Source organism: Macaca nemestrina, chromosome 4 (genome assembly GCF_043159975.1).
Source record: "Macaca nemestrina isolate mMacNem1 chromosome 4, mMacNem.hap1, whole genome shotgun sequence".
Classification (NCBI taxonomy): Eukaryota; Metazoa; Chordata; class Mammalia; order Primates; family Cercopithecidae; genus Macaca; species Macaca nemestrina.
The window spans coordinates 41,776,387-41,789,187 of record NC_092128.1 but is presented as its reverse complement, the minus strand read 5'-3'; the positions used below and the strand labels follow the sequence as shown (position 1 = coordinate 41,789,187).

General features: G+C 36.8%; 1 protein-coding gene across 2 annotated transcripts in view; it reads left to right on the top strand.

Annotated features, from left to right (window-relative positions):
* The window catches only part of LOC105475504 (CF transmembrane conductance regulator), a 184,064-nt gene that overhangs the window by 55,523 nt on the left and 115,740 nt on the right, over positions 1-12,801 (top strand). For both annotated transcript variants that reach the window (XM_011730837.3, XM_071094576.1), the window contains 4 exons: positions 44-207; positions 1,334-1,459; positions 4,843-5,089; positions 6,743-6,835. In XM_011730837.3, the coding sequence (XP_011729139.2) occupies positions 44-207; positions 1,334-1,459; positions 4,843-5,089; positions 6,743-6,835 (630 nt within the window). The remainder of the gene's footprint in view (positions 1-43; positions 208-1,333; positions 1,460-4,842; positions 5,090-6,742; positions 6,836-12,801) is intronic.

The following is a 12,801-nucleotide window of genomic DNA, read 5'->3' as shown; positions in this document are numbered from 1 at the left end:
AAGATAAAATGACACCTGTTTTTGCTGTGCTTTTATTTTCCAGGGACTTGCATTGGCACATTTCGTGTGGATCGTTCCTCTGCAAGTGGCACTCCTCATGGGGCTAATCTGGGAGTTGTTACAGGCCTCTGCCTTCTGTGGACTTGGTTTCCTGATAGTCCTTGCCCTTTTTCAGGCTGGGCTAGGGAGAATGATGATGAAGTACAGGTAGCAACCTATTTTCATAGCTTGAAGGTTTTTAAAATTATGTTTTCAAAAAGTCCACTTTAGTAAAACCAGGACTGCTCTATGCATAGAACTGTGATCTTCAGTGTCATTAAAAAAGACTTTTTTTTTTTTTTGGAGATGGAGTCTAGATCTGTCACCCAGGCTGCAGTGCAGTGGCACGATCTTGGCTCACTGCAACTTCTGCCTCCTAGGCTCAAGCAATTCTCCTGCCTTAGCCTCCGGAGTAGCTGGGATTAGCGGCGCATGCCACCACGCCCGGCTAATTTTTGTATTTTAGTAGAGACAGGGTTTCACCAGGTTGCCCAGGATGGTCTCGAATGCCCGACTTCAGGTGATCTGCCCACCTCAGAGCCTCCCAAAGTACTGGAATTACAGGCATGAGCTACCGCGCCCGGCCTAAAAAAGACTTTTTAAGATGGTATAAATATTACTTCCTGTATCAATGGGACATTTTTTTGCTTCTCAGTCTCCTGAATTTGTTTATAAATATGTTGATTCAGTTCATTTTTTAGATTATAAAACAGTTAAAAAATGGATAAAACATTTATGTGAATTAAAGGGAATACCTAATTTTTGTGTAGAGTTGATTAGCTTTTACTACTCTGGTTTATGGATCATCACACCAGAGCCTTAGTTACTTTGTGTTACAGAATAACTAATACTAGTGAATGAATGACTTACACAAGTCACTGCTTATGATAAAGGGCTTGAATTTGTCAGCTAGAGTATGATAGAAAGTATATAAATTTTGGAGTCAAATAGCACTTTGTTTGAATCCCAGATTGCATACTTACTAGTTATGTGACCTTAGTCAAGCCACTTCATCTCACTGAGTCTTTGCTTTTTTCATCTCTAAAATAGAGATACCCACTGCTTAGAGACTGTTGTAAGGGATAGAGATGGCAGATGGAATGAGTCTGTACAATATCTGACACATAGGAGGCATTTACTAAACAGTAATTATTATTTTTGTTACCATCTATTTGATAATAAAATAAATGCCCATCTGTCGAATAAAAGAAATATGACTTAAAACCTTGAGCAGTTCTTAGTAGATAATTTGACTTGTTTTTACTATTAGATTGATTGATTGATTGATTTATAGAGATCAGAGAGCTGGGAAGATCAATGAAAGACTTGTGATTACCTCAGAAATGATTGAAAATATCCAATCTGTGAAGGCATACTGCTGGGAAGAAGCAATGGAAAAAATGATTGAAAACCTAAGACAGTAAGTTGTTCCAGTAATTTCAATGTTGTTAGTAATTCTGTCCTTAATATTTAAAAAATATGTTTGTCACAGTAGACTTCCACTTCTTATTTGATGTTTCTGACAATCAAATGATTGCATTTAAGTTCTCTCAATATTCATACATTAGTTGCATAAATTCACTTTCATGGGCTGTAGTTTTATGTAGTTAGTCCAGGGTGTTATTTTGCACTGCAAGTATATTATATTGATACCTTATTAAAGAATTTCCTACATGTGTTCACTGCTGCTCAATACATTTATTTCATTAAAATAATGATCAAGATATTGAAGGCTGATTGGTAACTCAGATGGAACTGGTAGAGTATACAATTCTGAACCAAATAAATGATTCTCTATTATTATATCTTAATTTATGTGTTACGGTACATTAACCATGAAAAAACTTGTGTCTGGTTAGAATATGTTTGCTCTTCCTTAACTTGGGAATGACATAGGGTAGTATTCACAAATTGGGTTCCTATAAATCCTCCACTTGAAGTGAAGTCAGTTCAAGTAATGAAAGCTACCTCCTGAGATAGCATCAGTACTTGGCACCTATCTCTAGTGTTCTTTCAACTCATATAACCTTTCACTGATTAGTAAGGATTATATCCAACAAAGAAAGTACAGCACAGACTGAGTTATGATTACTGAGATAAATCTGGGCAACATGTAAACTATAGCATTTCTGTAGCAATGAGACCATTTTTCTTCAGTTGAGCTCCATGTTCTACAAACTCCAATCTAAAAAGGTTCTAGGAGACTCAGTGAAAGTTGATACACTGTTCAAGGAACAAATAATTTCAGCACATGAGAATTTCACAGGGAAAAATATACTAAAAAGAGAAGTACCCTTATGGATGGTGTCAGTATGGGTTATGAGGAATTCAGGCTGCTGAGTCCAGTACACAATGGTAACTGAGCTGCAGGTGTGTGATTGGAACAACAAAAGAAATGCTGAAATATTAAGTCCTTTGCCATGTAAACAGAAAGAGTAAAAGAGTATTTATTTCCCAAACATTATTGGTCACCTGTTTTTGTTATGCATTTCAAGATAAATCCAGGAAAGGAATTGCATTTTCTTTCCAGAAAACAAGTTCTTGGGGGAATTGTTCAATTGGTAGATCTTCTTTATCTCATTAACAAGTCAGTGTTCCATCACACTTGCTCTCTGCATCACTCTTCTGCAAACACATGTATAGCAAGGGTGATGACAAGGATATCAGAAGATCTGGTTTTCTCAAACTCATGATAAACTCATGACTGGGTCATTCTTGGTGCTGATTTTACTTTGTTTTTTGTTGTTTTTTTGTTCCCTCTTCCTCAAAAGATGAAATCTATTCCCTTTACTTGGTATTTCTGTTTGATATATAGTGAATGTTTAGTTGTAACCTTTATAATCTGGCATGAAATTGTCACTCAAAAAAGCTAGAAAGTGTTGACATAAATATGGGAAAGCAAGAATTGCCCCTACTCAAGAGAGCAAATATAATGTTCTGGAAGAGATTGGCAGAATTCACATCAAAGGAGTGATTACCTCAGCCTGGGACACTGTTGTGCTGGTCAAAAGGCTGTGCAAAGCTCCCTGAAAATCCACTTTTTTATTGCTCTTTAGTAATAAAGTCACTTTCAATTTTAAAAATAAGAAACTGATATAATAGTTTTATGAGTCATAAAATGTTAGCGATTATATTATGGAGAATCTACTTTCTGAGTGATTCTTACAAATGTTCTTGGATCCATTTTTTTTTCTTATAGTACTTCTTCTTCCTATTTTTCTCAGCTCTAATATATTTCAACAACAGTTCAACAAATTTAACATTTTTTATAAAAAGTGTTTTCTATCATTTTATAAATACCAGCCTAGTCCATGTTTTTCCTTTTCTTGTTGAGGAGAAAGGACACACATTGTAAATTTAAATATAGACCTCTACTGTGCTATTTAATCTTGGCAACAACTCCACAAAGGAGATGACATGTTTTCCTTCTATAGAGGTGGATTCTGTAAAGTTAGAGGGCAGAGTGACTTGCTTAAGATGTCATAGCTGTAACTGGCAGAACCAGGATTCAAAGCCAGGTGAGATGCCAAAATCATAATCTGTCTTCAGTGTCAAGTTACTGAAATTGGTAGACCTAAATAGACTGAATTGCAATCTGGGTTGGGCACATTGAACTCAATTTTCTTCATCAATGTGCTCAGATTACATTTTATTTTTCAGACTAAAAATGGAAAAAAGATTCCCTCTTAGTTCTGCACTTGAGAATGAGAATAGCTTTTCTGAATTAAGGAAGAACTAATGCCCAAATGCCAGGTACCCACATGCGCTATGCCATGGCACAGCTGTTGCCCCCTTTCACCAGAGCCCTCTGCCTCTATCCTGGTTGACCTTTCCTTGGGCAAGAACTGGATGGGGAGGATCACAAGTGACTCCAATTTGTATGGCTTCTGGAAGACTGGGACCGAGTTGAAGGCAGTGTTGTCTCCTGCACTCCCTGTTTTCTGCCTGTTAGAGCACTGAAGCCTCACATATATATTAAAAAAACTAATTTCCATTTGCATTTCAGACTAGAAGATTGAATGTATAGTGTAATGTGATTGCAAATAATTATGTTGAAATGAGACAGAGAGGATGTAGTATCTACTTTCATAATTTTTCAAAACCCACCTGCAACTTGAATCAAAAGAACTACTTGTGTGTTTGGGGTTTTTTTTGTTTTGTTTTGTTTTTCAAATGCAAATCCTGGAAACCTACTGAGACTCATTCAATCAGTATCTCTAAGAGGCAGGCCTGAGACTGTATTTTTAAAAAGCATCTCAAGTGATTTTTACACATGCTAAGGTTTGAGAACCACTTCTCTGTAGCTTATATGTTATTTTCAGTGTTCCTCAAAGCCAAGTTAGAATTTCCAAAGTGCTAAGAATCCATTAGATAATCACAGAATTGTCTTTTTCCTTCATAAATCTTGCAACATTGTTCTCATTTCCACAATTAATTACTTAAAACACTAACCAACCAACAAGCAAAAAATGATTAGTCTAATCTTACAAGTTAGTAATGAAGTAAAGGTTTAAAAATAATGTCATAATAATGTTAGTAACCAATTATTAATTATAATTTAAATATAATATTTACAAGTATGTACAAAACACTGGTACTTTCATTGTTATCCTTTCGTATAAGGTAACTGAGGCCCAGAGAGATTAAATAATATACCCAAGGTCACACAGGTCATATGATGTGGAGCCAGATTAAAAATATAGGCAGAAAGACTCTAGAGACCATGCTCAGATCTTACATTCCAAGATCCCTGATATTTGAAAAATAAAATAACATCCTGAATTTTATTATTATTTTTTATAGAACAGAACTGAAACTAACTCGGAAGGCAGCCTATGTGAGATACTTCAATAGCTCAGCCTTCTTCTTCTCAGGGTTCTTTGTCGTGTTTTTATCTGTGCTTCCCTATGCACTAATCAAAGGAATCGTCCTCCGAAAAATATTCACAACCATATCATTCTGCATTGTTCTGCGCATGGCGGTCACTCGGCAATTTCCCTGGGCTGTACAAACATGGTATGACTCTCTTGGAGCAATAAACAAAATACAGGTAATGTACCATAATGCTGCATTATATACTATGATTTAAGTAATCAGTCAATAGATCAGTTATAATGAACTTTGCAAATGTGCAAAAATATAGAAAAAGAAATTTCCTTCTCTAGGAAGTTATAAAAGTTGCCAGCTAATACTAGGAATGTTCACCTTAAACTTTTCCTGGCATTTCTCTGGACAGTATGATGGATGAGAATGGCATTTTATGCCAAATTACCTTAAAATCCCAATAATACTGATGTAGCTAGCAGCTTTGAGAAATTCTGAAGTTTTCAGGTGATAAGACTCAATTTATATGAAGCTAATTGGATAAACTTGCGTATTATTAAGAAGCAAATAAATGCTTATTATGCTTTTTTGCTGTTTATTTAAATATTTAACCCAGAAAATAAGTCACTGTGACAGAAATAAAAATGAGGGAGAAGGGTGAGCCACTTTTAGGTAGTTCTGGCATTATTTATTCTAGGCCAGAGGTTGCAAATGGTGGCCCATAGACCTAATTTTGGCTCCTAGACATGTTTTAACCTTTCATTTAAAAAATTGATATTGGTTGCCTGCAATTAAAAATTGGGAGATGTCTCTCACACACACACATAAACACACACACGCTCATGTGTGCAGCCTCTTTTGAAGAATTGGAATAACTAGTCAACTGCGTCGTCCTTTTCCACAAGCTATGGCAGCTCCCTGCTCACAGAGCGCCTGCCATCTCCAGTTCATCACGCTGTCTTCTCAGCCCCACTCCTTAATTATATCACCTGTTTGGTCCTGAGACTAAGTGAGTTTGAGATCTGTGATTTAGACAAAGTGGTGACTCTAGCTCTGAATCATAGTAAGTAGCTCTGGGAATCATCTTGTCTTCTGTTAATCCATTGAGAGAGAAAGAAAGAGAGAGAGAAAGAAAGAAGAAGAAACAGATCTGGGGAGAGTCACTGAATGGGAGCATACAGACAGAGAAACAGATCTTGAAAACCAAACTGGGAGAAAATGAGAGAAACCAAAAGAGAGGTAAACAGGAGCAGAGAAGAAAATGAAGAAGCGAGGCGAGGACCAGGCTTTTTCATTACTTCTTATGGCCAAGACTTCCGGATGCATGGACTTAATTCTTCCTTATGCTCCTACCTTCCCTAGGGAAACTGATTTGAGTCTCTAATAGAGCCCTTCTTTTAGAATCACAGTTTGATGCCTTAAAACTAGTTATATATCTTCACATGCTTCCTTAACCCACAGAAGTGATGCTAATGAGGCCTTTAATGAGGAGGGTGCTATTAAGATGAAGACATTCATTTTTTCTCCATCCAGTGTTGGATTAAGGCACATTAGTGGGTAATTCAGGGTTGCTTTATAAATTCATCACTAAGGTTAGCATATAATAGTACAAGGAAGAATCAGTTGTATGTTAAATCTAATGTATAAAAAGTTTTATAAAGTATCATATGTTTAGAGAGTATATTTCAAATATGAATCCTAGTGCTTGGCAAATTAACTTTAGAACACTGTAATAAAATTATTATATTAAGAAATAATTACTATTTCATTATTAAAATTCATGTATAAGATGTAGCACAATGAGAGTATAAAGTCGATGTAATAATGCATTAATGCTATCCTGATTCTATAACATGTTTTTGCTCTCTTTTATAAATAGGATTTCTTACAAAAGCAAGAATATAAGACATTGGAATATAACTTAACAACTACAGAAGTAGTGATGGAGAATGTAACAGCCTTCTGGGAGGAGGTCAGAAATTTTAAAAAATTGTTTCTCTAAAGACCTATTTTCTTCTTGGTGAATCTGGATTTCATCCTGATGGCAAATAAAATTAGAATGATGATATAACTGGTAGAACGGGAAGGAGGATCACTCACTTATTTTTTAGATTAAGAAGTAGAGGAATGGCTGGGCGCTCATGCTTGTAATCCCAGCACTTTGGGAGACCAAGGCAAGTGGATCACCTGAGGTCAGGAGTTCAAGACCAGCCTAGCCAACGTGGTAAAACCCTGTCTCCACTAAAAATACAAAAAATTAGCTGGTCATGATGGCAGACGCCTGTAGTCCCAGCTACTCAGGAGGCTGAGGCAGGAGAATCACTTGAACCCAGGAGGCGGAGGTTGCAGTGAGCCAAGATCGTACCACTGCACTCCAGTCTGGGCAGCAAGATGAGACTCTGTCAAAAAACAAACAAACAAACAAAAAAATAGAGGAATATTAAATGCAATATAAAAGCTCTTTTATTTCTAAGTCATATAATTTGTTTCACATAACAAATCAGGAAATAATACAGAGATCATAGGCTTTGGAGCTGGGTTTGAATCCTGGCTCTGCCATTTACTTTCTGTGTAATCTAAGTCAAGTTGCTTAACTTTGTGGGCCCTCTGGCTCTCCATGTGTAAAATGGAGAATATTAATATTTACCTTGCAAGTTTGTTGTGAAGACTGAAGGAGACATTTTGGGTAAAACATTCGTCAGAGTACCATGCACACAGTGGTTCCTCAATAAACATTAGCTTCTCTGATTGCAAGTTCCAGTCCAAAGTGCTTTATATATACCAGTTAATAAAAGGATGTGGGAGAGATATACCCGTGTATTGTTTTCTACCATTTTTAACCTATTTTCATCCACCATTACAAATTCTGTTATACTGCTCGACATAAAAAATATTATCAATGATTTTTAGTCTCTGAAGAGCAATATTTGATTATTGAGCACACCTGTGGAATTTTTAGTTTCTTCTCACTTACATGGGTTGTGTACAGGTAGGAGGTATGAAGCCAATGTCCTAGGTCTAAATCTTTCTCAGTGTCATACTTTGGATTCATTTATATAAGTAACTTGAGTACCAGTGCTTTGTTTTACTTCATTTTTTAAAGATATAGGTAACAGAGTAATTCCCATGTGCCTAGCAAAATTGTTTGGTATAAAAGTTTGTGGATCAGATTTATTTTACTTTGATTTTAGGAATTTCAAGTGTCTTTGTAGGCATGAAGGAAAAATATGTAGTTTGACATTTTCTACTACTTTCAGGTCATTATTTTCCTACTCTAGTGCAAAAATCCTCAATTCCTGTCTCACTCCATCTAATTAAATAGGTAGCATGCTTGAGCTCTTACTATGTGCCAGGCACTAGGATAAGCGCTTTATATGTTTTTTGCCACTTAATTCTCACAGCATTTCTATGACCTCAATAAAATTAATATTTTCATTTCACTGATAATAAAATGGAGGCTTCAAAAAGTTTAGGGACTTGGCTCAGCTCACACAACTGGCAAAGATTGAAAACGGATTTTGGTCCCAAATGTCATAGGCTGGAGCCCTTTCACTAAACTGTTGTCTTCCATCTGGTGGCATCTACCTCTTCCAGTCTTTGTCACCTAAACTCTGTGCACCCCTTGATGGCATTTACTTATGATGCTGATGCTTGTTAAATTTCCTGTTTGAGACTTTAATATCCATATAAACGAGTCTTCCAATACTTTACTTAGAACTTTTATTTTGTAGTGACTTCTTCAGAAGCTTTCTCTCTTAGTCATATCCTGAGTTTTGTTAGCACCTGGACTTACCTCGCTTTGGAATTGTTGCACTCTGAAATCTCTTTCGCAGCCTGGAATTTCCTAATCTTCCAACTCTTTGAGTCTTTTAATTCTACATTTACTGCCTTTCCATTTCATCAGAATTTCTAGTCTCCTTAATTCTTCTTTTTGGACTCCTGATTTAACCTCTGCTTATTCAAAGAACAGTAATTTCATTCTCTCAGCTGCACTCTCAATTCCCTTTTCCTTTTGGTGATTTTTTTTTTTTTCCCTGCAAAACACTTACTTTATCAGTTTTGGAGAAGGAAGTGCTATCTGAGAAACAATAGTGCTATCTGTTGACTCTAGTCAACTGTAAGTTTTATACATTTATTGTTTCAACCTTATATGGGTCTATAATCCTTCTTGGGAAATCCTTTCATTTGTCTTTAATTTTCTTTACCATTTCCCTAAAGGCTATTCCAGATTTTTATCACATTCACAAAATTCCCATCTTCTCCCAGGATCTGTTCACCCCCAGTAGATGGCCTTGTCTCCCACAATACATAGAGAAAATAGAGGCCACCATCATATTTGAATGTTTCCAACATCTCTCTTCATCCTTGGAATTACCTTTTTCTTCTTTTGTATCTAAGAGAAAGACGTATGCTTCCTCTTACCCTTGTCTGAACTATTCTATTTTGCTTCATCTTCTCAGAACAGGGGACCAGCAATTATTCTTCCTCCAGAAGCTTCAATATCTTTTGTCAACTGACTCCTTCTCATGTTTAAATATTTTCAGGTTAAACAATTTCTTCCCTGACTTTTGCTCATGCAACCTCATGCCCCAAACCTTATCACTCTTCTTCCCTTTGCTGTCAAGGCTGTTCTCACGTCTTCACTTTTTGTGGACTTCTCCCCACTACAACATAGATTCTGCTATCACCAATCTATTAAAACTGTCATACTCTTGTAGAATATATCATTTAATGTAGCTTCAGTGAACCGTTCTTTCCAGATCATTTTGGCCTCAGGCCATGACTTCTAAGTCTGCCCTGCCTGCCACTTAAGTGATTATGGGCCACTGGGTCCCCACCTAGGCTTCCGTGTTAGTTGGTTTTCACGTTGCTGATAAAGACATACCCAAGAATGGTCAATTTACAAAAGAAAGGGGCTTAAAGGACTCACAGTTCCACGTGGCTGGGGAGGCCTCACAATCATGGTGGAGGATGAAAGGCGCGTCTCACATGGAGGCAGATAAGAGAATAGAACTTGTGCAGGGCAACTCCCCTTTATTAAACCATTGGATCTTGTGAGACTTCTTCACTATCATGAGAATAGGATGGGCAAGACCCGCCCCCATGATTCAATTATCTCCCACTGGGTCCCCTCGGCAACACATGGGAATTATGGGAACTACAATTCAAGATGAGATTTGGGTGAGGACATAGCCAAACCATATCAGCCTCATTCTGACTTTTTATGTTCTCTGTGGGTGACCTCTCTCAGGCTCAAGTGATATCAATGTGCTGATGACTCTCAAATGCACATCTCTGGCTTCAGTTTCTTTCTTGAACTTCATACATATGTTTCCAAATTTCCTGCACGTACCTCAATGTTCTTGTTCCTCACTCCCCAGGCTTCATAAATACCCACTCATTTTAGTGTATTCTCCATCTCCTTTGATAGCATCTCTGAGAGGCAAGTCCCTGGTGAGTTATATATGACTCCTCCCTTGCTCCAAACCTGAGAGTAAGTAAAATTCCCATTAACATATTAGGAAGCTGAGGCTTAGACAGTTTAAGTAACTCAAGCATGGTTACACACCTAGCTAGGGCAGAGCTAAAATGTCAGGCTAGGCTTCTATGACTCCAAAGTCCTTTCTCACTCAGCATATCATCACTTATTTAAAAAAAAAATCACATATATGATTTTTTTTTCTTTAAGAGACAGAATCTTGCTCTATCATGTGGGCTGGAGTGCAGTGGCACAATCATAGCTCACTGTAACCTTGAACTTGGGCTCAAGTGATCCTCCTGCCTTAGCCTGTTGAGTAGCTAGGGCTACAGGTGCACACCACCATGCCTAGCTAATTTTTGTTTGTTTGTTTGTTTTTTGAGATGGAGTCTCACTCTTTCACCCAGTCTGGAGTGCAGTGGTGCAATCTCGGCTCACTGCAACCTCTGCTGCCCAGGTTCAAGCAATTCTCCTACCTCAGCCTCCTGAGTAGCTGGGATTACAGGTGCCTGCCACTGCACCCACCTAATTTTTGTATTTTTAGTAGAGACAGGGTTTCACCATTGGTGAGACTTGTCTTGAATTCTTGACCTTGTGATCCACCCGCCTACCTAATTTTTAATTTTTTTGTAGAGACAGGATCTCACTACATTGCCCAGACTGGTCTTGAACCCCTGTTCTCAAATGATCCTCCTGCCTCAGCCACCCCAAGTGCGGGGATTACAAGCATGATTCCTTGCACCTGGCCCGTATATATGATTTTTAGTATATGTAAATATACACATTTACTATATGTAAATGTAAATATAAATATAAATGTATGGAGTGATATCCATTGAAATGTTAAACATAGTTCTTAGTGGTACAACTACAGGTGATTTCTCTTTTCTTATTTCTAGTTTTCTATGTTTTCAAATGTGTCTTCTGTAATCAGAAATAAAAGTTATAGTAACAATAGTCTTCCATTGATACAAGTGCTTATTGGATAAAAGTCCCACTTCTAAGCATGAAACTCACAACTTTTAGGTTAATAGCCTTTGTCACCTTGTCAATACATCTGACCCAGCCACTCACACCATTCTTGAGATATATTTTGTTCCTTTGTGCCTAAATCACTGTGCATGCAGATCCATCTTCCCGAAACACCTATAACGATGTCTTAGTCTTGTGAAATCCTACTTACATCCTTCATAGCCTAGCACGCATGTAATTTACTTGGTCAAGGGTGAGTCAGTTGTTCTCTTGAATGTACTCCTATATGACATGGTGTGATTTCAATTGTCGCACCAAGCACATTGCAATATTAATTCATTTATCATTCTCCCATGTAGGACGTTTGAAGTAGTTTCTAATACAGAGATTATACTCAATAAATATTTATTAGATAAATAAATGAATAAGGGAATAACAAATACCTTTGTCTCATTTTAAAATACTTTCATTGTTAGCTACCCATATAATAAAAAACTCAAAGCAGTAGTCTTCAAGCTTGATTGTTTATGTATGCCTTAAAAGAATTTTGAAAACCTATGTACCCCTGACACACTTTTAAGTTAACTTATAAATATTTCGACATAGTTTTAAGTGGTGGCAAATGATGTAGTTTCTTGTGTATTTTGCACTGCGTAAGTATGCTACATGGATTTCTTCAAAACCTTGAAGCTGCAGTTTCAGTGCATTCAATTTATGGAAAATAAATGAATTCATGAAATTGGCTCTTATTGTCAAGTCAATCAGCTAGATATAACTTGCTTTCTGTCAGGAAAAGTCTGACTTTAAAATACAGATAATTAATAACTATTATTAATTACTTTATTAAATTATTAAAATTAAAAAAATAATTAAATAATTTGTTAATTAAAATGCCTTATTCCCCTACTCATTTCTGCAATTTGACTCTAAGAATAGATAAGACACATAGATTGCCTTATGTTTGAAATCTGGGTGAAATAAGATACTGCCTCCTTCAGTATTTCTGCCTTTGCTTTTATGGGAGCCTCTTTCAAGAGAAAGTCATTCTTTCATGGTCCCCTTGTTTGAGTCCCAGAGGTTTTTCTACTCCAGAAAGTTCTGCGTAGTAAGACTAGTACTATACTCCCTTGCATGGTAAGTGAGAAGGCTGTCTGTATAAAATGAGGGAAGGACTCATGAGAGGGAAGTAGGTCAGGAGAAATGATAGATTCTCAGGCAGGTTAATTGTAGGAAAGAGTTAATAGAGTCCCTTAAAACAAGGTGCATTTGCTTCCTCCTGATCAATCTTTAGGACTGTTTACTTTGATTTGAAGACCACTATGCTAAAGCTTCCCAAGGGGCCAATAGTGAGGCAAGGAATTTTAAAAAGGGAATTACTTCTTCCTAGCTACTTTTGTGAAATGAATTCATTTGAATCATCTGGCAATCTCTTCATATTTATTTTCAACAATAATTGCTTCAAGAAATGCTCTGAGCTTCTCAGAAGA